Below are 26,284 nucleotides of genomic sequence, written 5' to 3' on the forward strand. Positions count from 1 at the left end.
GACATTTTTATCTTTAATTACTTTTATAGAGTAGGGCATGTACATATCCATATAAAAAGACTGTAGCAGATGCCTCCTAGAATCAACCAGTTCTTGTAAACATTGCATTTGTGCAGATTTTCATACTTTGATTCCAAAAGTGAGAACAATAAGATTAAAGGCAAATTTAGTAGCAAAAAAACAAAGTTCAGTTTGACTTCTTGGAACATATGGTACCACTCCTCTCTTCAGAAAAAAACAAAACAAAAAAATCTAGCAGCACATAAAAAAAATTTTACAAAACATTTCAGTACTCTTTTTTTCCCCTCCCATCAAAAACCGAACAAAAATAAAGTGCAGCACCCATAAAAGTGTCAAGAAAATAGCCAAGTTTTTCCTTTCTTGTAACAAAATAGTACTTGGCCTAAACAGTCTTAACCAAATTATACAGTATCCATCATTTTGGGTTCATCATCTTCTTTATGTACCACTGAGTTTAAACTGCAGAGAGCTGTATTGATAGAATGCTGAAGATAATCTGGATTCTGGAAGAAAAAAAAAAGTATAAGGAAGAAACAATGGATGATAACTAGTTTTATGCCAGTATATGAAACTACATAATCAGCAGTTTCACATTCTCTTATTTCTCTGCAGTGTAGGAGAGCAGGAAAGAAGATGGACTTGGGAGTCAAACTTGGGACATGGGTTGAAACCCAAGATAGAGAGACAGAAAAATAGATATTACCACTTAATCCAAAGAGATGTGAAAAATACAAATGTAATAAATACTACCTTTTTTCTCCTTTTAAAAAACTATATATTGCCCTGGGCGGGTAGCTCAGTTGGTTAAAGCATTTTGCCTATACACCAAGGTTGTGGGTTTGATCTCCAGTTAGGGCATATACAAAAATAAACCAATGAATGCATCAATAAGTGGAACAACAAATCAATGCTTCTCTTTCAAGTCAATCAATTTTAAGAAATGAAAACAAAACAAAAAAAAACCTGTATAATTTTAATTAATTATACAATGCTACATCTTCCATGTTATTACATGTAGCTATTGATAATTTAAAATATAAACATGGCTTTAAGTCAACAATGTATATTATTACCTAATCGCAACAATAAATAGTAAATATGCAACACAAATAAGAAATTATAGCTATCTTCACTTTATTTTGGTTTCTCAAAGGTTAAAACAAACTCAAGTGAGAAATCCTTAAACTTTTAAGAGGTACTCTGACCCATATTTTAAAAATTGGGAATAAAAGAACAGTTTAATTTAGGTTTTATTTACTTCTGAAACAGAAGAACTCATAATGTTCTATTTGTCCATTTCTAAAACTATGAACAGAAAACTTTATTCGGTAAGTGCAAAAATAAAACCACTATCTGTTAAAGCACCATGAATAAGGATATACGCCCTTAACCTAGGACTTTAGGCCAAGAATTCAATTTTCTCTACTCAGTTGTTCGGAATATCTGCTAGCTACTTAAGAGTTTTACTACTCTATCATCTAGTGTCATTTAATTTATTTACTAAACACCAGCGAGGAAAACAGTCCAACCATAGCACAGATGCTGCAAACCTTCCCATCCCATAGGGAAGCAGGGTTTTCAAAAGATCCTTTAAAAGTTACCCAAATCTAAATTTTATAAAAAATTATTAATACTCTCATCACATTATCCCATTCTTCAAAGAAACAGAATGCTAAGATCCAATTCCAAAGGCCTTCAGAACAGAAGTGTCTATTAAGACCAGGCTCCAGTGTTCCATGACTGAGTTTTGGGTGTTACAGTTGGCAAAAGTCTCTAGAACTCATCTAACCCATCTTCCTAAGAACTCTAAGATGTCATCATGAAGAGACTTGAAAAAAGAAAAAGTAATCAATATGTCTAGCCACAGTTATACTTCAATTCCACTGATGATACTCTCATTCAATAACATTCTCAATCCATTTCTTGTCCCAGTTCTTGACCAGCTCTTCCCAAGAGCACATGACTGTGTGTCTTGTCTTATTTCTTGTATATGATTCAACAACAGCCTATGGTATAGATGAATGAGCAGTAGGACTGAAATTCAGGATTAGAATATTAGCTCCATCATTTATTGTATTGACTCCAGGCAAATTACTTACCCTCCATGAGCTTCAGTTTATAGTAAGAATAATATGAATGAAAATGAATCACAAGGTTTTGAGAAGATTAAATGATAAAATATATAATAGTGATTTGCAGCCTATAAACTCCTGTAATAAAAATGGGATGTTATCATTATTATGGTAAGCTTTACTTCCAAATCTCCTCTCAGCTGACAACTTAGTCCCTCAGGTTGCCTCTCATATTTCCCTCAACCAGTTGACAGTCCTACATATCTAGCTTAAAGCTTATCCAATTGTTCTTTCCCTAAGTAGACCAAGATGCTCTTCTCCTACCATGAGGGTTGGTCTGTCAGATGAATTTAATCTCAACAACCCTGGTACTATCAGCAATTCAAAACTGTCAAAATTGTGTAATCCCAGGTACTCTGCCAAAATGACTTGCAAGGGATGCCTGCAGCAGATCTCAGTTGCTGTCTTATACAAAGAACAAGAACTTACTTCTCTCAAACCAGAAGCAACTTTTTCATAATATAGTATCTCATGATATTTTAACATTTATCTTTCCCTCTTATGTTAGAATCAAAGATATCCTTCAAAAAATTTTTTTCCTTTGCATTCATTATATGACACCTTAATTTTAGGTTTATATAAGGACTTGACAGTGACTTAGTCATAAAATTCCCTTGGAAAGACTAGTTCCCTGTGGGTTATTTTTCAAAGAACTGAAGAGAAAATCATCACTATACTAAAGAGCAATAAGAAATAACCTATAGGACAAATCAAAAGTGAATATTACCTCTATGTCTAACTCTGGGGTAGCATGACTAATTATTTAAGTCAGACCCTTCATTATTTCCATTCTTCAGAGTAACATTTTTGGCTGACTTAAATACGATCAATTGCTTTCCTTAAATGGCCCCTTAAACATTTGTTTTTCCACCTTACCTGTGGCAAGGATTCTAATAAACCTACAGATCCAATACCAGAATGGGGAACATGATTCTGAACTGTCACAGGTTGAAAACTTGGTGATTGAGAATAATGTCTGACTCTTGACTTGAAAGCTTCAAGTTCATTTTTGAATGCTTCAAAATAACCTTCTTCCTCTGCCTAGAAAACACAGAACACAAAAGACTGTTTTTGAAGATTTCCAAACTACAGAGTAAATTCTAACACGCATATATCAGGTCTGAAATAGAGAAAGGTAAAGATGAGGTAAACGGTTTAAATGTAGAAACCACCAAGGAATATTAGTGATTGGTTTCTTCTATTTCCCTCTGCTTCAGCAAAATAAAACAAATAAACAATCCCTCTTTAAACATACAAATATGTAACAAAAGAAAGTAAGCTTTTTGTTTTCCTTATATTCTTGACAGGATCCAAAATAGTCATTTACTCTCTTACATTCTGCTCTTCTCTTCCATTGCCAAGCAACAACCAAAGGATATTCTTAAAGCCTTTCAATTCTCTACCAATTAATGAGGGGGCATTATTACCTGTTTCTAGTGATTCTGATCTGTAAAAGCCATGAAAATCAAATAAAATTCAACATTCAATATATCTTATGAAAATACTTTAGTGTTTAAGAAAGCACCTTCTTTTCAACATTATAGAAAGAAAAAAGTATGATGTTTTATGTTGAGGTATGGGAACTCCCTCTGATGATGTATAATATAAGCAAAATTCCCCATACAAAACACCCTTCTGGCAGTAGCCTCTACTTATAAATGTCTCCTTTGCAGATAAAGAATGACAGTGCAGATCCTACACTAACAGAACATAGGATTTATGTTCAAATGGTAGAAAAGATTTTGTCAAAGTCTCATTTCTTTCTTTCCTTTTTTTTAAAAGGTTTTATTTATTTATTTTTAGAGAGAAGGGAAGAGAAGAAAAGAGAGAGAGAAACATCAATATGTGGTTGCCTCTTGCATGCCCCCAACTGGGGACCTGGCCTGCAACACAGGCATGTGCCCTGACTGGGAATCAAACCAGCGATCCTTTGGTTCACAGCCTGGAGCTCAATCCACTGAGCCACACCAACCAGAGCCAAAGTCTCATTTCTTAATACCACTGAGTCCATTTGTCTGCAATGCTATTTTTTCTTTAATGTAGTTTAGGTTGTATAACTAGATTAAAAGCTGTGGATTAGTCAGTCATTAGCATCCGTTTATCTATACAAATAATGCAGATGATGTTCTATGCTGCCATTCTATCTTTTTATAAATTTAGAATCATTTCCTTAATTATATCAATAGCATTTCAATTTGGTCAATATGAGGTACTTGTGTGGACACATGGGATGTTAACCTTTGTATCAAAGTAATTCTTCTGAAATTATGCAATCAACTAGTAAAAGAATCAAGTGGCACAGTTGCTGATCTTACTGCATGCTAAAGGCCCAAAGATTTCAATCTAGAGACTTGACTGATTTTTGTTTTATTAAGTAGCCTATGAGTCACTTGTTTAACTCTATGTTAATTTCATCACTTGTAAAATAGGATAATCCTCATAAAATGTTATGAGATTTAATGAGTTAATCCATGAAAAGTGCTTATAATAGTACCTAGCACGAAGTAAGCATCTATGAAAAGCTATTCTTTAATTTAAAAAAATTATTATTATGCACCCTGGCTGGATAGCTCAGTAGGTTACAGCATTTTCCCAATACATCAAGGTTGTGGGTTTGACCTCTGGTCAGGGCACATATAAGAAACAACGAATAAAGGGGCGGTGGGCAGGACATGGGAGAGCAACGAGGGGAAATGGGACAACTGTAATAAAAAAACAATTTTAAAAAATAAATAAAATTAAAAAAATTTCACCCAATAGTCTCTATTTAAATGAGAATGCCATAATAAAAAAATTAAAAATTAAAAAAATTATTATTATGCACACAATGTTAAGATCTAAAGACTTTAGTGCAATTTTGCCAAAGTAAATTTCAAAAAACACACATAGTGTGGCTATGTTCATTATCCTATTAAGCACTGGGTCAAACATAACCATTAATGTAAGATGAAAAAGAAAGTATTTTTTTTGCATGCCATGGGTTAAGTGAAATTTTAGAATAGTCATTAGAAACCTAGCTAAAATACCAACTCAATCATTTACTCATTAAAACTGTCCTGCTTTGGAAAAATTTCCTATTTAGGCTACACTTTAAAAGAGCTTCGAACATTTAAAGTAGGACTACTACCACCCTGATATACATGTATTTGAATTTAAAATATATTTTCTTCTATTTATAAAAGGAAATATGTTCATTGAAAAATAAAATAGAAATAATTTATAATTACACCACCCAAATATAATCAAAGTTAAACTTTTGACATATTTCTTTTTTAAAGAAATATTTTTAACTATTTCACTTATCTATCTATCTATCTATCTATTTTTTAGAGAGAAGGGAAAGGAGAAAGAGAGGGAGAGAAACATCACTGTGTGGTTTCCTCTTACGCGCCCCCAACTGGGGACCTGACGTGCAACCTAGTCATGTGCCCTGACTGGAATGGCATATTCCTTTCTAACCTCTAATTATGTATACTAAGTATTATGTATGCAAGCATGTAAAGATACATGTATAGTTTACTGGGAAAAAAACCATTATATACCCACACATATTAGAAAACAGATCATTATTATTTAATACTTTAGAAATCAGTTCGAGAGACATTCTCTCTCTCTCTGAATTTACATTATGGCTTTTGTCTTCATTATTCCTTTGTCTCTTTAGTTTTACCCCTTATATATGTGTCCCTTAATATATTGCATAGTTCTGCTTGTTTTTGAACTTTAAAACATATGAAGATTTAAAAAATGGTACTTGAGCCCTGGCAGGTATGGCTCAGTGAACTGTGTGTCAGCCTGTGAACTGAAGGGTTGCCGGTTTGATTCCCTGTCAGGGCACATGTCTGGGTTGTGGGCCAGGTCCCCAGATGGGGGCATTCAAGAGGCAGCCGATTGATGGTTCTCTCCCTCTTTCTCTCTCCCTTCCCCTCTCTTTAAAAAATAAAAATAAAAAATACGTAAAGACTTTATTTATTTTTAGAAAGAGGGGAAGGGAGGGAGAGACGGAGAGAGGGAAAGAAACATCAATGTGTGGTTGCCTCTCACATGCCCCCAAATGGGGATCTAGCCTGCAACCCAAGCACTTGCTCTGACTGGGAATCAAACTGGTGACCCTTAGGTCCGCAAGCTGGCGCTCAATCCACTGAGCCACACCAGTCAGGCCTAAATAAAGTATTTTTTTAAAAATGGTACTGGATATATCATTCTGTAGCTTGCCTTTTTTTTTTTACTCTCTTGCCTTTTATTCATGCTGATGCTGCTTCATTCTACTGTTAATAGACATCTGGGTTGTCCCCAGGCGTTTTGCTGTTATGAACAATTCTGCTTCTATGAACATTATGGTATCTAGTGCACATACATGAGTTTCTCTAAGGCAATAATTCTCAAACTTTATTGTCTCAGGACTCTTTCACACTCTTGAAAAGTACTCAGGAACCTAAAGAGCTCCTGTTTATGTGGGCTAATTCTATTAATATTTGTGTTAGAAATTAAAACCGAAGAGTTTTAAAAATATTAACAAGCAATGGCTGGTGTGGTTCCATGGACTGAGCACTGGCCTGCGAACCAAAAGGTCACCAGTTTGATTCCCAGTCAGGGCACATGCAAGAGGCAACTGATCCATGTATCTCTTGCACATGGATGCTTCTCTCCCTTTGTCCCTCCCTTCCCCTCTCTCTAAAAAGCAAATAAACATAACAATAACAAACTCATTACATATTAACATTTATAATGAATTTCTTTAAAAAAAATTTTCCACCCAAATTTAGTGAGAAGTCTGGCTTAACAGAAGATAACTAGATTCACACATCTGTTTCTGTATTAATCTTACTGCACTCATGATAGTGAAAATGGCAAATAACATCTTAGCATTAATATTATGAAAAAGTTTTGACTTAAGGCCTCTTGAAAGGGTCTTGCAGACCCTTGAGTGTCCCTGGACCACATGTTGAAAAATCTATTCTCTAAGAGATATACCTAGGAGAATTTCTGGGTGGTAGTACTTGTTCAACTTTACAAGGGAAATGTTCCAAAAGGGTTGTACCAAGTTATACTCCCACAGGCAGTGAATGTGGATTCTTGTTGCTCTACTTCCTTTACAACTTGCTAATTTACTAATTCAGTGAGTGTGAAATGGTACTTGATCTTTCTAGACATACCTATTTTTCCTTAACATGGCCAACATCATCTTGCATATATAAATACGTATCACTTCTTTTGACTTTACAGCAAAGTATTATCTCATTTAAAATTTTTTTCAAAATATAATTTTAATGGCTGCATAATATTCTTATGTACCAGTTCATTTGGTGTTTTTTAGCTGTTGCTCCTTGTTGAATTTTTTTAAATCATTTTTTTAAAAAGATTTTATTTATTTTTACTTATATTTAGAGAGGGGAAGGGAGAGAGAATGAGAGGGAGAGAAGCAACGATGTGTGAGAGATACATCGATTTGTTGCCTCTTGCACACCCCCAACTGGGGACCTGGCCTACAACCCAGGCATGTGCTCTGGCTAGGAATCGAACTGGCGACCTTTTGGTTTACAGGCCAATGCTCAATCCACTGAATCACAACAGCCAGGGCAAATTTTTTAAGTTATTTCCTGTTTTTCATTACAAAAATCTGACATCTATTTCATTCACCACTGTAATCCTCAGCATCTTAAACAGTTATGCTTTTGCATTTATAGTTAATCAATATTTATTGAATAAATGATGGAACACTCTAATTTTCCTGAATGCATACATTCATTTGAACAGGTCTCAATTTCACATACATGGTAGAGTATAGCCTCTTATATAGATCCCTTATGTCTAAATTAGCATGATATTAGCAATATAATTTTTCTTTCCACTATGAAATCTACAGAATTTAGCCTGTGGCATCCTAGCTGAATGGCTTCCTTTCATGTGTATGGACCAAAGATGTCTCACTAAGCCCTCACCCTTCCGTTTAGCAACACCAAATAGCTACTTACTTTGGCTTTCTGGAAAAATAAACGAAAACACCCTCTTGGATCCACATTACAGTTTTTGGCCATTTCCATAATAAACTGCATTACAACAGCTTGATGTGCTATTTGTTCCATTAGAGCCCCTTTCTGGAAATAAATAGATTAAAATTATAAGAAATACCTCTGGAAATATATTTTAAAAAGCTTAATATTTAGGAACATGAGAGATGGCACAGGGAAGGTATATTAGAAAAAAAGTTTCCATGTGCTAACTAAAATAATTAAAAAATATTCCCACAGTAAACTCAAGTAGATCTGAAAACAAAAAATTGTAATCCCATTTAATGACCTCCTGTTTTCATTTAAAGTAATGTAAAAATAAAAGGTAGATTAGAATTCCACCGAGGTTCCCAGAAAATCAAGGTTCACATGATACCTGTTCAGCTTCTAGATGAAAACACCATAAAATAAGATATTTGGCAGTTTCTTCACATACAAGGTATGGATGGTCAGACAAAAATCTCTGACTATCATCCCATCGACTCAACATACCTGTAAAAAAAGAATTAAAGCATGAATATCAAGTACTTTCTTCTTGTAAGTGAAGAAATGGTATTTTAAAATGGTTCTTTTTAAAGACTGGTTCATATTACCTATCACAGCAATATATAACGGTAAAAAAGCAAATGAAGAGGGATACAATTCTTTTAAAGCAAAATACAGTATACTGACATAGCTTCCAAAATTCATAGAAAGTTTTACTTCAGATAATCAGGCTTAAGTAAAGTGACTGGTTTAAAGCCAAAACAACTGCATCTGGAGAACGCCTGAAGTCCAAGGCAAATTGAGATGGCTGGTCATCCTAGTGAATACAGATGATTTTAAGAGACTAAACATTATTTAGGCATCAAATACAATATTTTCTATTAGAAAGATTTAAAAGAAAGCAAAATCTCAAGAAATTACACTTAGCAAACAGATTTAGTAGAAGGTTCAGAAAAGCTACATTCTAATTTATTAAACAATGTCTAAGATGATATGGGGTAAAATGTTGACAGCATAGAAAACCAATTTTTATAAATAAATAGAAATTAAACATATTAACAAATGGCTGTCGCTTTGCTTCAAAATAATGCAAATATTACTTAAGGTGTATCTCTATTTTTATTCAAATTAGTAAGAAACTTAGCCAGAAAGTCAGTACCACCCAAGTGATCATGGAACCAGCAAAGTGTTGAGTTTTTATTTAACTTTCTCCAGTCAGCTTTACAATTAAATAAATTAAGTATAACACTGTTAGCTTTAGGAACTTTAGACTCATCCAAAAGAGTCTAGATATTACTGACTCACCATAAAAATTGTATAAGGCCGTCTTAATAGCTTGTCAGTAAATCTTTCCTCCAGACACAAAATTAACTTCTATACATTAAAGTTCCAATTAGAGCACAAGAAACAACAAAACCGAGGACACATGTCTTACTGAAAAATACATGTTTAGTAACACATGGGAATCAATTAAAACAAAGTGATTACTTTTTTCACTTAAAAAGAAAAAACAATGGGAAAAAGCATTTTAGTATTTTGTTGTGAAGAGTTTTACAAGCTTTATAAAGCTATTTCCCCAATACTTTGGAAACAGTGATTAGGATATTTTAAATTCTGAGAAGCACAATGATTATGGAAGTTACTTGAAACTACTTCTCAGACTATAATTAAAGAGCTCAATAACTTCTGAGGGTCAGAAGGATTAAAGAAAGCATAATCCGGTAGGCCAGATCACCATCTACATCGTGGCACAGATGGTGCTGGGGCAGGATGGGATGTGTGTCACGGGCAGACCAGGCTTTACGGGGTGCAAATGCCACAGCTCCTTTTCTTGTGCACGACTAAGCTATTCTTTCTCCAAGTCACACCTCTCCACTTGCCAGCAAACTTGCCCCCTCAGTGTCCAGAGCCACCAGATCCTCAGGGACTTTGCCTGAAGCCCTTGGATAGAGAAATGCTGGATGATAAGCTTTGCCTACCCACCTGTCCAGCACAGCCTAGCAGCCATTTCTACATAGGAGCCTCTCACGCAAACTGCAGGTCAGGGAGAAGCCTGTATTGAACTGCCTGTCCTCCGCACTGAACTGTCTGCCTGCACTGTAGTTTTGCCACCTGAGCCAGCTCTTATAAAGGAGTTCCTGGAATCCTACTTCGACCAATAGGACTGAAGCTTCCCCATCCAGTAGGAGCTGCACAGCTATTACTCCCTTCCAGCACCCTCTCCATCACCTTCACCAACCAATCAAAGCTGCTTCATTCTGGCCAATCAGGATAGTACTTTTTTGGCCAAACTGCAAAGATTTGGAGATCGTCATATGAGGGCGGGCCAATCAGGGACCAGGGTTGAGGACCACTCTAGCTCTGGAGCATACTTTTTCCTCCCAAGATTGAGCAGTGTGGTTTCTCTTGCTGGAGTTAAAGATGTGTCACCAGAGCAGATTATACCAGCAAGATGCAGAACAGAGCTGTCTAGTCAGAGAGGGGCCTGGCCCCCAGGGCCTCCTCACACATGTGCTTTATCACAATTGAGCTGTTTTGCACTGAATAAAGTTTCCTTCACCCCCGCCCCCCAAAAGAAAGCATAATCCTTATTTCTTATACTTGTAGCCATAGAGTAAGTTCTATGAAGCAGTTTTGCCTCAGCTTTGTGACACTTCTGAAGAGGCAATGTTTTCAACTCTATATATTATAAATAGAGAGAGCATTGCTTCTCCAGTTTACTTCTCCATGGCAGCACCACAACTCAGTGAGGTGCCAAAATCCTATCCATTTTTGGGATTTCTTTTGCAGGAAAGACAATATGAAAGAATTAGTGACATTTATAGGGGCTATGAGGACGGATCTCATTAAATGTTAAATTTTAACTATTTGATAACTGAGACAAAATTAACACTTGAGGTTGACCATAGCTTTTCTTTATCTGACGGAAACTTGCTATGACTTGATTTAAAAAATGTATACCAAATTAGCCCGGGTAGGGTGGCTTGGCTGGAGTGTCATCCCATGCACCAAAAGGTTGCAGATCCAATCTCCAGTCAGGCTGTGGGTTTGATCCCCAGTCAGGGTGCGTACAGGAGACAACTGAACAGTATTTCTTTCTCTCATGGATGTTTCTCTCTCTCCCCAAATTATTACCAAATTGAGGATTTAGGTTATAGGTATTCCATACAGACCTTTGTAAGAAGAGTGTGGAATTTTATGAACAAATACATCAATAGAATAAAAAACTTAGTGGAACAGAACATACCTGAAAGTACTAATGTTATTTTGGGATTTGTAAACAAACGTAAACAAACGGAGTAACACAATCTAGTATGATGGCTAAGAAAACAGACTCTGAGGTTAATCTGCCCAGGTTCAAATACAGACCATTTATTACACCTTGGACAAGTTCCTTTATACCTTTATAGTTCCATTTTCTCATATGTAAAATAGGACTTAAAAACAGTATCTAATTCACAGGATTTTTGTGAGAATTAAATAAGTCAATATACATAGAGCACTTAAAACTATCTGACAGAGGGTAAACACTTTATAAATGTTAGCTTCATGTTCACACAACATGAACAATTCATTCACTCATTCAAATATTAAGCTAATCCTTGGTTAAGGATACTCTAGTAATTTAAAGGAGCCAATCAACTTCTCTGAATGCTTGAAAAATATTTTAATTAAAAATAATTAATTTTACCTCTAAATTTTCCTGGTGAACATCTATAATAAATACTAATGCATCCATCAGCTTTTGATATTCCACCTGATTCCTAACACAGTCTCCAAATACATAACCTTGTTGATTTCCTTTCCTTTTTCTGCATTATATGTATAATACAAATGATAGATTTTAATCCTTTAAATTACACTCATCCTAATTTCTTTGTGCTACACATAAACTCATCTTATTTGAAACAAAACCCACTCTTCTTTCCCTGACATCTATAGTGCTTCCTAGGCTCTGTTACCCAATCAAGCATTCTAGAAATTCCACTGACATTTCCACACATCAAACTGATCACTAAATCTTGCAGTTATACTATTATAATCTGTTAATATGGTGATCATATTAATGAGTTTCCTAATGTTAAGCCATCCTTGAATTCTTATTGTAAACTCTTCTAAATATTTATTTTCAGATTATAAAAATATAGTATTCCCTCACTTATCACAGGTATTACATTCTAGACCCCCCCCCCACAAAGTAGGAACCTTACATTTATTCTACACTCTTAAACCTATGTAACTTTAACAACATATGTATACAATACCACAAAATCCCATGATATAGTGAAAAATCCACAATAATTAAATATAATATTTTAAAAAATCCTACAATACAGTGAGGCTGCAATAAGTGAACCACGATATAGCGAGGGACTACTGTATATTTATTGTGAAGAATTTGAAAAAGCCAGGAAAAAAAATCATCTGCAATTCTAAAAGGGATAACTAATGTTAACATTTTTATGTATTTCCTTCTGGGCTTATTTTTAAATTACTTTTAATGAAACAAATTAGAATCACATCCTCCATATTAATTTTCTACTCATTTCACTTCACATTCTATTCAAAAGTACTTTATATTAAATGTTTTTTAAAAATAGGATATTGATGTGTTTGAAAAGCAATATATAAGTGATTACACTGAAGAGTCTGTGAATATCGACATCTGGAAAATATCCCATCACAGTATTCATGAAAATGTTTATAGCTTTTGGTAAAATTCTCAGTGATTCAAAAATTGCTGAATCACAGCTAAGTTGGGCTGGATGTGATGTGCCATGAAAAACTGCGTTAAATCATCAAAAAGCATCTCTGATGATCATAAAGACAGTAATGTCGAAGTTGCATATGACTTTGAATAAAACTTCTGTGAAATTTAAAAAACACTTTGTTTCTAAATTGATATTTTATATTTATAAAACACGAATTAACTAAATTAATAAATACAAATGTAGGGGAGAAAGTCAAGATTTCAATGTTTCACAATAATTCATGATATGGTTGTGCCATTTATCATTAGATAGCACATTCTATCAAGTTATAATGGTTAAAAGCAACACAAGAAAGACAGTCAACAAATACTACTAGGAAAAGTTAGGAAAAATTTTAAAGAATGTAAGTACACATGAGACCAGAGAAGAACTGGTACGGAAGACTCTGTAGGCCTTTGTAGCCTCCCATGTACAAGGCCCATGTCTTCCAAGAGTCTGGAATGCAATGCAAGTTTGGAAAACCTCCAACTGGAAGCTTTAATCACAGTTGCTATTCCACATGTGTCTATTTCAAAGAAGTGTATCAATGTCGTTATTCTGGAAAATTCTTTCTTACCCTTTACCACAATAAGCATACACCACCAGAAACACTTGCTTCCAGCCAGCAAGGACAGCATTAAACTTTCGCTGCCTCAGGTCTCTATCAACTCTGAGCTATAACTTAATTCACAGGGACTTTGATTATCTCATCATCCCACATTACTGTAAGTTGGTCCACTTTTCACTGATGGAACTTGGTGAGCAGGAAGTGGAAGGTACCAAATATCTTGGTAAGATATAAATATACAAGAAAGTTGGAAATAAAACCCATGAAATTTTGGGGAGCCTACAGCCTTAGTTAACAATGCTGGGGGAATCCAATGGGCTGTAGCAAAAAGGCTATCTCCTCCAAAGTGAAAAGTCAATGTGCATGTCTTGGCACAATGTGAATCCAGGAATGGCTATAATGTCTGGTTGGCTTTGAAGACAGTAAAACTCTGGTTAGTATTATAGGATGAGTTACTGGAAGCCAACACAAACAATGGCAAAACAACTGCTTATTAATCATTTGAGGATGTTATGACAGCCATTATGCTCAGGCACCTCATTGCTTGGACAATATTTTATAAATTTAGGGGTCAAAATGGCAGACTTGAGATTATGCAGAGATTCAACAGGATGGGATCTCCCCTGTCAATATTCCACGACAGTCACTGAACACCTAATTTGCAAGTAGCAGAAACCAGTGTTGAAACCTCAATAAGGTACCATATGCTGGAGAGACCAGCCAACCATCAAGTAACAGGTTGATTATTTTGGTCCCATTTCATCTTGGAGGGACCAGTGGTTCCTCACTTTAACAAGCCCATTCTAGACCTGGCATTGCTGTCTCTCCTTGCTATACTTCTACCAGTAATACATTTGTGGTCTTACTAAACAACTTATTTCCAATATCATGTTATTTATTGACCCAGAAACTAATTTTACAGCAAAAGAAATGAAGACAATGGGCTTGTGAAATTCACTGGTATTATGAATGTCAGTATAACCAGAAACACCAGGTTTACTGAATAGTGAAATGTCTTACTGAAGATGCATACAGTTATAGTGCCAGGTAGGTTATTATAGCTTGTGAGGCTGAGATATTTGCCCACACGAAATTTCTTCTGACCAAGTTAACAGCAAAAGTGAGGGAACTGTTTCACAACCACCAGTTTCACATGGCTCCAAAGCAAACTAGCCTATAGTATGCCAACTGGGTGATAATAACCTTGAAGAATGCTATTCCACTAGATGCAACCATACTTTGAAAGAGCAATCAATATATGGTACTCTTTTTCCTACAGCAGAACATATAGGCCTAGGAAGTGAGAACTGCAGGTGAATGACAAGATACACAAAAATTTTGCTTTTTATCCTTATGACTCAGGGCTCTCTGCTCATTAAAAAATTTTAATATCTATCCAAGGGAAGATTGTTTATCCTTTTTTTCTATTATAAATACTACCAGAATAATAGTACAGGATATATAAGGATAAACTTCATTTCTTCAGGTACTATTTTTTAATTAAATAGAATACACAGCTTCTATAAAAAAAAAAGTATGAGAAAATGAGTATTTTATGAATAAACTACATAAAAAGAAGGGGAAAAAAATCAGGCCCTGGCCAGGTAGCTTAGTTGGTTAACATGTTCTCTGGATATACTAAGGCTGCAGGTTCGATCCCGGTCAGGGCACATACAAGATTCAACCAATGAATGCGTAAATAAGTGGAACAACAATTCAGTGTCTCTCTCTGCTCCTCCCTCCCTCCCTCTAAAATCAATGAATAAAAAATATTTTTAAAAGGGAAAAATTCTAAAGTAGTTATCTATTGTCATGACGTAGCTGAGGATGAATGAAATTCTAAATACTTCAGGGTGGAGGGGTTGGGGAGGGGAGGCACCAAGAGGAAAAAAGATCTTAAAATGCCATTTAAAAAACTTTTCAACATACTACAGACAACAACTATGTTTACTAAATTAACATATTATGACTTGGGATCAAAAAAAGATGCCTTGAACCTTACTTAACTCTTAATACTTCCTAACCGCATTTTCACTTCAGCAATATCATCACACTGCTGTTAAATCTTAGACTAGAGCATGCTGTTTCCCACCTCTGCCTCTGCACACATTGTTGCTTTGCCTTCCTTGTCTACATGGAAAACTCCTATGCATTCCTCATAATCCAGTTCCAATGATACTTCCTCTGGGAAGCCTTCACTTCACTTAATCCCTGTCTCATCACTTTTTCCCTACAGAGAAAATCATTTTTCAGTTCTTTGTATACATATTTCTATTACTACATTTATCTGAATAACAGTTCAAGAATCTGCATGAAATATATAGCATCATATCCAAAATGTGGGGGGAAAAAAATGAATGCTAATTTTATAATCATATGATACCAGATACCAAGGAAGCAAAAAGCAAAACGACAAAGCAAAGACTAGTTGGGAAATGAAAGGAGGCTGTGGAATGAATGAAGACTGTATCTTAGAGGATAGTATTATACAATAATAGATTACATTTGCTGCTCTTCACAATTTGGTTTACTCTGTCAGTACATTTCGGTTATTACTGCGACCCCGCCCAAAGTTTCTAAAACAAGAATTGTACAACTGTTCCAGAAGTAGTTTGTCACTTACCTTCACCTTCTTTTGGTTCCCATTTTATAAATCCACTTTTTGTACATATTTATTATACTAAATGTTACAGAAGAAGGAAATTCAAAAGTAAACTTACCAAAATGTCTGATTTTTTGCTCATATTTCTGCATAAATGATTCTGATTTATCTTCATCTTCTGCTTCTTTTCCTTTATCTTGATTAATAAAACTCTAAAAACATTTTAAGTTAAAATTAGATTTATATTCTAATTGTCTCTTTTTTCTTGGATACTGAATGTCTAGCAATCCTTCCTACAGACACTATAAAAATGTAGTGTAGTATTATACTAATACTATATCATCAAATTCATCTGATAAACTCTACTAAACTATTAAAATTTACTTGTATTGAAGCTTAGTTTTATTTAAAATGATAGATGTGTGGAAAATTATAGAATTACTTTAGAAATTATAAAGAAAAACAAATGAATTAACCTTTTTGTTAAAAAAACTCCCCTATTACTTATATTTTGCATTATTTACTTCCATCAAGTATTTCCAACTCTAGACCAGTGACTTTTAATCTTTTTCATCTCATGGCACACATTAAATACTAAATTTCTGCAGCACACCAAAAAATATATATTTTGCCAATGTGATAAAAAATATATCAATTAAGATATAATTTTGACTGCTTTACCCAAAATAAATAAATAAATAAATAAAAGTAATTACCTACCCTTTTTGCTCCTTAGTGACTTTTAAAAAAATCAAGTGCCTAGGATAACTTCCGGCCAAGATGGAGGCCTAGACTGACCTGCTCCATTTCCCTCTACAACTAAGAAGGAATACAACTACTGCAAAACCAGAAATAACCAGAAGTTCCAGAAAATAAAGCTACATGGAAGTCCAACGTATGAAGTTATAAAGAAGTGGTGCTCGTCCGGACGGGCAGGACAGGTGAAGAGGTCAAGCTGTGCTGGCGGCAGCAAAGGAGGCAGGATGGCAGTAAGCACAAACACCTGTATTTAAGGGGAGGTGAGAAGCACCTGGGGAGCTCCCCGGCTGCAGACCAAACCCGTCAGCTCAGCTCACGATTCCAACGCTGGGGGAGGCAGAACCCCATTGCCTTGGGCTGTGAGGGCCAGAGGGGGTAGGGATGGAGGAGGAGGCACCGGTCTCTCAGTGGAGAGTGAACAGCAGGAATCCATCTTGGACCCCTGCCCCATGCAAAACGCCACACTGTGGTGAGATGGGTCGCCCAGTTGTGACAAGTGCATGGGGCTCCGCCCCCTATAGCGTAGGAGGTGTGACAGCCCTGCCCAGGCAGCAAAGGTAAACACAAAACTGTCAGGATGGCACAGATCATGATATAGATCCTGGGGACGAAGTTGACCAGCCAGCAAATATCTAACCTAATGAAGCAGCGGATAGGAAATCTTTCTGAGGCACAGTTCAGAGCTTATGCTTACAGACCTAATAGCAGATCTTAAACAAAACGGGGAAGGAATGAGGGTTGGTCCTGTTGAAATGAATGAAAACACATATGAAACTAGTGTTGAGGGAAAGAAAACCAGGGATCAAATCAACAGATCGGAACATAGGGAAGGAACAAACAGTCAACCAGTGCAGAAAGAGGAAACGAAAAGTGAGGAAAATGAGGAGAGGCTCAGAAACCTATGGGACGGCTATAAGCGGGCCAACATCCAAATCATAGGGTTGCCAGAAGGTGAAGAACTAGAAATTGAAAAATTATGTGAAAAAATAATGAAGCAGAACTTACCTAACTTGGGGAAGGAAATAGGCTTACAGGTCCAGGAAGCACAGAGAGTTCCAAAAAAACTGGACCCAGGGAGAACCACACCAAGACACATTAGAATCAAAATGTCAAAAATTAAGAATAAAGAGAGAATCTTAAAAGCAGCAAGAGAGAAGAGAATTATGTACAAAGGGGTCCCAATAAGACTCTCAGCTGATTTCTCAAAAGAAACTCTGCAGGCAAGAAGGGACTGGCAAGAAATATTCAAAGTCGTCGTCGGCAGCCGTCCGTCTCGAGAGACGATGGTGTAGCTTCTTAAGAGTCTATCTGCACTGCCGAGAATGGCTGTGCAGTCCGACTCGGGAGTGACACGGTATCTGTCTCCTCCCGTGTTGAATCGACATCTTGCAATGACGCTGGAGTGTCCTCTCTAGTGAAGCTGAAGCTACAGAGCCTGGGCAGGGTGATATGGAGGGTCTGCTGTTGCCCATGCAGCAGACCCCCCCTCTCTTCGCAGCTGAAGGGTCCAAGGGAAAGACGGAGTCAATACAGCTTGGCTTCAGGTGCGCCGCAGGAGTTGCCGGTGTTGACTACAACGTCAAACCACCTTAGGGACTCCAGCTCCGGATTTTCTGTCGGGGTTTACTCCCTTAGCCTTTCCCCTGAAGAGGTATGCCGCAAGGCAGCGGAGGTTTTTTGGAGTCAGAGTTTTCCTTCTCTGATGTGCCCTGACTGGAAGATCAAACCAGCGACACTTAGCTCGCAGGCCGACGCTCAATCCACTGAGCCAAACCAGGGTATTCAAAGTAATGAAAAGCAAAAACCTACAACCACGATTACTCTAACCAGCAAAGCTGTCCTTCAGAATAGAAGGGCAGAGAAAGTGCTTCCAGGACAAAGTAAAACTGAAGGAGTTCATTAGATCCAAATCACTGTTATGTGAAATGTTAGAGGGACTTATTTAGGAGAAAGAGGATCAAAACTGTGAACATTAAAATGAAAACTGTATCACAGCAACCAACAAAAGAAGCTAGGGAACTGAAACAAAGGCAGACTAAGTAGGCAATGAGAGTGGGAAAAGAATTATAGGTATGGGGAACATTTTGGGGGGAGGTCAGCGGGAAGGAGGAAGGGGGAAAGGGAAAGAGATGGTACAGGAATTAAGAAGCACAGTAAGAAGGAGTGGAGTGGAGTGGAGTGGAAGATGTTGAGAAGAACTATATGCACAACCAATGGGCATGGACTAAGTGTGGGGGGAACAACTAGAGGGAAGGGCATCACTGGATGGAGAGGAACAGAGGGAAAAGAAATTGGGACAACTGTAACAGCATAATCAATAAAGCGTATTAAAAAAAAAATCAAATGCCTATAGCCCTGCCGGACAGTTCAGTCATTTAAGCACATTCCCAATATGCCAAGGTTGCGAGTTTGATCCCCAGTTAGGGCACACACAAGAATCAACCGACGAATGCATAAATAAGTGGAACAACAAAATCCATGTTTCTCTCCCTCATTTTCCCTTTCCCCACCCCTCTCTAAAAGTCAATCAATACAAATAGAATAAAATAAAATATAAAGGTTTAAACACCTCAGGTGCCTGTACTTGTATATAGTATTTCTGATCCCAAGAATTAACCAATGAGACACAACCTTATTATGCGACGTGACCAATAAAATGTAACTCTATTATATGACCTATATATTTATGGTTCAAGACACGGAATTCACATCTAACAGCTTTTGTTGTTTTGGCTGTTGTTGCTTTTTAATTTGACAATCTAAGGGAAAAGAAGTCAGTGCCCTTGACTACCTTTGACTAAATAGTCAGGTATTGCATGTTTTAAAACTTCTTGCAGCACACCAGGTGAAAATCGCTGCTTTAGACTAATCTTTGGTGATCTTGTTGGGTATAAACTTAGGAATTCAAAGCATATAGAGAAGAAAGTATATTTACTGTAAATTCTTTGACAAAACGTAAACCTAAAACAGGCCTTTGCTGTACACTTTTCTTAGGAGAAGCCAAACAGTTTGATTCTGAAATCAAGTACAAATTTCTATTAGGGCAGAGCTTATTTTTGATTAAACAAATCATAAAACAGACTAAGGTGAAGGTAGTATCTGGCCATAAAAAACGAGAGAACAACTTATCAGAAAATTCTGTGGTTACATTTAAACCCTGAGATCATCACTGACTAAAATGAAAATTGCAAACTAGCTCTCTGCCAGTTTACCAAAAAAAAAAAAAAAAAAAAAAAAAGCACACGTTTATATATTTCAAAATAAAACTATTTTTTCTTTATATATTCTGCTATCTAGATCACTGTCCAGTAGAAATATAATCCAAGTCACAAATATAAAGTTTTCTATTAGCCACATTAAGCATAAAGAAACACATAATTTGATAACATATTAATTTAACCCAACATATCATTTTAACATGTAAGGAATACAAAAAGTTATTAGTGACATATTTGTTTATTTATTCATTTAGGTACTAAGGCATTGGAATCCGGTGTGTATTTTACATTTACAGCACATCTTAATTTGAACTGGCCACATTTCAAGGTCTCAAAAGCACATTTGGCTAGTGGCTATTGAGTTGGGCAGTGCAAATCTAGACCAGTCCTCTCAAGTCTGAAGCTCTCAGACAAAATCAATGTACGATTTTGAGCAAATAGCTGTAACATAAAGATAGTCCTAATTAATGTGTGGTATAAATGTAGGCCTTTTTAGAACCTACGTTAAAAAAAAAACTGAAAACTGAGACAAATGAAAATATATTCTTTGTGACCACTGTGGTAAGAGACATTAACTTTATAACAAAGAAACATTGCTTTGACCATTCTCTCTGGGAGGAGAAAATTATTTTGAAGAGTTTTAGGGTATAAATGCATATCAGAAATAAAATAACACTTAACAAGACACACTCCTTAGAACAATATATACTGAAACAGCTGAATATTCAGACAAAAAGTGATCCTGTTGTGGAAGAGGAAAAATATATAAATATAAATTGGTACAAGCACAGAAAGTCTAGAAAGATATGACTCACTGTTAACAGTGGTTATCTCTGGGAAATGAAACTGGTAGTGAAGGAAGCCCTTCAGTTTTATTTTACATATTTATGTCTCTTGTTTTTACAATAAGTATGTTGTTGTACTCTTATAATTATTTGTCAATTAAAGAATAAAGTACTGATAAGGCTAATGGTGTCATTTACCTGTGTATTACTTATTGCTGTAGCAGCACTAGAACTGGTCTATGGGGAGGAATTTAAGAGTTCTTAAAAGGGTGGGTTGAGAGAGAATGCAAGAACAGAAACAAGTAGCTATAGACTCAGAAGTCTACAGAATAATGATGGGTAAAGTGAATGTGAACTTAAGACAAGAATGAGCAGTCTATCCCTAAAGCTTGAAAAGTTTAGTACAAACAGAAAGAAGTACCACTTTACACATTAGCTGAAAATGACTTAAGTCCACTGCCCGCATCTACTTCAGATATAAAAGTCAAAGAATAAGGCCTACGGAATCCGGTAAGAAACAGAATTACTAACTTGGCATAAGTACTATACTAGTCCTTTCACTAATAATGCTTGTAATACCAAGTCTGGACTGCTGCTGCCTGAGGTTTACTAAATAATAGTGGTAAATAACAGTGAAAGACTTTACTTAGTAAATCCAATAACTCTACATTAGTGTTAAAAAACTAACAGCAAGCTACAACACAGCAACATTAGAAAGTGCTTGTAAAATCTTAGCTTTACCATGTGACAGGCCCCATGCTACCTGCTTTTACGACATCATCTCATTTAGTCTTCATATCCACCCCATAAAGTTGAGGAAACTGAGGCTTAAAGATGTTAAGTGACTTGTCCAAAGTCACAACCAGAATTTGACAAAGCTAAGATTTGAGGCAGTCTGACTCCAGAATCCGGTGTGCTATGCTGCAGCCATATATCTGTACTAAGAACAACCCACATCAGAAATTAGTGGGGATACAGGTTTCTGTAACAAGCACTTTTGATGAACTGTCAAAACTGAATATTGTTTACAGGATTCTGTTGCTTTGCTACCAAATACGCAGAACAGTTTGTACAAACCGTTCGGTTTTTTCTTTTCATTATGGTGCAAAAAAGGTCATACCTTATTAAAAACATCCTTGCTAAAGACATCCACATTCCACAGACACATTCTCTCTCTTTGTACTAGAGCTTCTTCTTTCTGCCGCCATTCTTCTTCACGCTGCCTCAGTTCTGATATTGCTGTTTGTGCTTTGGCATGTTCTTGATCCAAGGACTCAGAGTTATGCAGTGCTAAACTACCAAGTTTCTGTTGAGCTTCAGCGAGATTCCATTTGCACGCCACAGAGCTCTTCACAAATTCTTTCTGTTTTTGGCAAGCCATTTCAATTCCATGGCTATACATCTGTGTGGAAAATAGTATTTGTAAGAAATGAAGAAGGCATTGGGTGTTTATGCAGCACAGTTCAATTTCTTTTACTCAAGGATTTTTGTATGATGTTTTTGGTGCATAGGTATGACACCTTCTGTGTATGAAGTTACATTTTATATTATAGGTTTTGTTTCATCCACTGCTCAAAATTTGTTGTTAATCTGTGCCCCTCCTCAACAACTAACAGTAACATAAAGCCTGGAAACTAACAGTGTCTTGCATATAGCTGATGTTCAACAAACATTTGACTTACAGTCTTTATAATTTGAAATAGCAGAATGAAAAAACAAAAGCTTAAATCTAGTTCATCACCTTATCACTCGACATGCTGAAAACCAGACCTTTAGAATTTTGCTCTGCAAGTTACTCATTGCAAAGCTTTTATTTAAAAGTAATAATTTCTTCATTTCTATTTTCTTTCTGTATTATTCCAATGTTTTGGCAATCTGGTAAGTTCTTACTGGCAATTTCTGTTTATAACTGACTATATCAAATAGTCAAACCAGGCAGTTATTAAAAAAGAAAAGCCAACTGGTCCACCCTAGTGATTCTGTTTCACTCAGAAGCAACAGTTATTAGCTTTAATGTTTACGGAACCCACTATGTGTGATGGGTGCCTTATATTCCTCAGCTGTATAAAATGAAAGTGGAAGGTACATTCTTTATGATTTCTTAGCTAAAATGTATCCAACTAAAAAGTTTGTCTGTTCCCTTACGTGCATCATTATTCATCCCTTTAATTATATAAATGAACCCTTTGTCATCTCAAGCCATTTTCTATTCTGTTAGACTTGGAGTAGAGCAAATCTGATAACTTCACTCATTCTTAGAGTCTTGGGATAAAGTGCAAACTTTGTCACATGGCACTGTCCCTCATGATCTCACTCCTTATCTCTTTAGACTCAGTTTCAGTTACTCTTCTACCTGTTTGCTTCTTCTTTCCATCTATTCTTTCAATGTGGCATCCCCACCACCACCACACTCCTATCTCCATTCCAGATTCTGGCATCACATCCCTAAATTATCTCTTATCCCTTCCCTCTCCATCCAAGTTATGCATACTTCTATAGTGGTGTTTTCACACAATATTGTGCTTATTCGTTCACTCAACTTCTCAGCTTTAGGAGCTAGAATTTAAGAAATCATAAATTAATAAATGATTCTCCACTTTACAAAACTGACGAGTGGTGGTAAAGAATTCTGAGGCAAGCAGCATGCAGGGCCCCTACTTCTTAGATGGGTCTTCAGGCAAAATTAGATTTCTATTGGGGCAAATGTGAACACTTTTTTTCAGATGTTTTAGTTAATCATTTAGCAGGTTTGGAGCCCAGGCACCACATGGCTCTAACTACTAAAGTACTTATTTTTATTTTGTGCTATCTTAAAATAGAATCAAGAATAAGGGTAGACTAGCTATGTTTTAAGAAGAGGCCAGAAAAAGGAGAAAAGTTAAGCAATAAAATTTATATTGTAAGAAAAGACAGAAATATAATAAGAAAGAAGATATATACAAATAGATCTTGCATTTTCAAATTATGCAGAACAAATTCTCAAGTCATTTTTTTTTTTTTGAATAGTAATAAGATTTTATTTGAGCTAAACTGATGATATGCTGGGAAGCAAAATCTAAAATTCTTTTTTAAAAAGTTGTTTCTTAGATACTTAAATCTTATCTCCAAATTCTAAAAATGATTTATGTTTAAATTCTTCTCCACAGACTACAAAGATGTTTGGCCATCAGAGCAAAGTATGTAACATGTACTGAGATAATTAAATAAAAAATCATCTTTTATCTGAGAATATTTATATTTTAAAGGGACATTAAGCATAATTTTAATGAACATAAATGTGAAAAAGGAACTGTTAACATTAAGGTATACTTATGTTACTTTATCTCTAAATTCAAAAATGTCTTTACATTAATTGGATCTCAGAATTATACACCACATATGACATTAAGGAGAGTTGATTCCCCATACTTGATACAATTAAGCCAAAGCTACTTTAATGAAGATTATAAACTGTTTATACATTAAATTTAACATTTTATTATTTCTAAATATTTGAACCCAAAACTTAAGTCCTAAAGCCAGCAAGACAAAAAGGTAGGTTACACACATATGAACTGATTTAGGATAGTAATCACTTTACAAATTTTAACACCATTCAAGGGTGGATTCAGTCAAACTGAGTTTTACATTATATCATAGGATGGGCACTGCAGTAGGTGTAGAGGGGTGGGTGGGGGGGAACACTGTACTAGGAGTCAGAAGTGGGTTCTAGTTTTAATTCTGCCACTCACTACCTACATGGTCTCAGGGAAATCACTTTTAATGAAGGAGGTAAGACTATTCACTTCTAAAATCCCTTTAAGCTAAATAAGCTTATAATTCCAAGTGTGAGTAAAAATTAATATATAAATATTTAAAAAATTTAATTTCTCTTAGGTTACTTGTGTGATTCAACCACAATGCACTAAGTTCTTCTAGTTTCTCCATATGCCTTCAAAAGTGACGATGGCAGCTGCTGTTCATTTTTTTTCTCTAACACATTCATTTATATAATGTACTTTGTAGACAAAGATGACACCAGTGATCCATAATTAGTGGGTGAGTACTGACCTATCAACTCTCACTCTGTCCTCCTAAAAAATGTCTTGCACTTTCCCAGTGACTGGCTGGCCGAAGTACAGTCTGTGTTATGAAACAGCATTTTTCTCTGTGTGAAGTCAACCCTGTGAGCTGGGCATTGGATCAATGATCCTACATTTACAAACAATTTAAATTGCTCATTTATTAACAGCTTGCAGGATGAGTCTAGAGAAAAACTGCACTAATTTGGTTAAGCTCACAGGGACCCTATTTTGTATGAAAGTTAGAAAGGAGACACTGATAATCCCTTCCATTGAACATGTGTTTAATAGGTGATCCTGAAATACACTTTCAAAACACACTCAGGTTAGGAGAAAAACCAAGAAAAAGTGATGAGTATGAAAGCACTCTTTTAAGATAGGATCCAGAAAAACCCTAAGTGGTACATCCCATTCAGATTAGTTTCAGAGGAAGGAAGGCTGGGATGAAAACCATGAGTAGCATCAGGAATTTCAGGAAGAAGTCTGAAGGAAAACGCAAACGTGTTGCCTCTGTGTTTTTATTGGAGAATGATGTGAAGCCAAACTAAAAACAACTGTAAGAGGTAAAATGGTCATGCGAATGGGAGAGATTTACGCCAGTATCAAAACCGAGATTTAAAGAATTTGCTCAGATGTCAAGTCTGTCAAATTGGATCAGAAACCTTTAAAACTCAGGAGCTCAGTGAATTGTTGAAATACCACCATTTACTGTTTCCAATTACCAACTGTTCACAAGGATTAGTCTTCAACAGACTAAAATACTCGGATAAAACCAAGCACAAGACAAAGGGTCAATGTTATAGCATGATAGGCCCCCAATATGGGTGCTATCAGGAGGGGGCTGGGGGAGGGGTGTCTTTCAAGGGTGAGGAAAGCAAGGTGAAAAGGTGTGCGTCGGGATGAATATTAGAAATGTATGGCCAGCTCCTCTGTGAAGCCCTTAGAAGATGCTAAAATAGCGGTGGTGGCATCAGGCCTTTGCCCTCCGAGGGTGAGGTGGAGACGCAGAACAGGGCACAGAAGAGGGTCGCAGACAGGGGGCTCTGGGACCCTGGCGACGGCACCGCCCCTTCCGCCCGTAGAAAGAGTCCCCTCCACCCCCCTCACCTGGGCGCCGTCGCTGGGCAGTTGTGGGCAGCGGGGAGAACTGGGAGACACGTCCAAGTCACTCTCTTCCTCAGCTTCATCCTCTGTTCGAGGGACGCTCCAAGGTCCTGGAGGCGGCCATGGCTGCTCCATGTCCAGCTGCCTCAGGCCCTACAACCCTCACTGTCAACGGGCTTGGCGTGAGTAAAACCTGCTGCGCGGTGCCAGCTGCCCCAGCCGGCCGGGGCCGTTACCCAGAATTCCACTGCTGGTCGCAACGTCGGCGCACGCCCCACGTTAGGATG

General features: G+C 36.5%; 1 protein-coding gene across 1 annotated transcript; it reads right to left on the minus strand.

The window, feature by feature from the left end:
- CDC37L1 (cell division cycle 37 like 1, HSP90 cochaperone) lies at nt 1-26,284 on the minus strand. Its single transcript, XM_090274135.1, has 7 exons — nt 26,001-26,284; nt 21,953-22,234; nt 16,189-16,282; nt 8,541-8,656; nt 8,129-8,251; nt 3,030-3,194; nt 1-524 (listed from the first exon to the last, which is right to left on the minus strand). Exons 1-7 carry the CDS (start codon nt 26,130-26,132, stop codon nt 423-425), a joined length of 1,014 nt encoding a protein of 337 aa, XP_090130261.1. The 5' UTR covers nt 26,133-26,284; the 3' UTR covers nt 1-422.

The sequence above is a fragment of the Furipterus horrens genome, unplaced genomic scaffold, assembly GCF_987537825.1.
Source record: "Furipterus horrens unplaced genomic scaffold, mFurHor1.1.pri manual_scaffold_4, whole genome shotgun sequence".
Classification (NCBI taxonomy): domain Eukaryota; kingdom Metazoa; phylum Chordata; class Mammalia; order Chiroptera; family Furipteridae; genus Furipterus; species Furipterus horrens.

Coding starts and splice junctions, on each gene's coding strand:
- CDC37L1 (XM_090274135.1), bottom strand. CDS start 26,132: ATGGAGCAGCCATGGCCGCCTCCAGGACCTTGGAGCGTCCCTCGAACA. Junction 22,235..26,000: donor TGCCCAGCGACGGCGCCCAG/GTGAGGGGGGTG, acceptor TTTTCCACACAG/ATGTATAGCCATGGAATTGA. Junction 8,252..8,540: donor TTCATCTAGAAGCTGAACAG/GTATCATGTGAA, acceptor ATTTATTTCCAG/AAAGGGGCTCTAATGGAACA.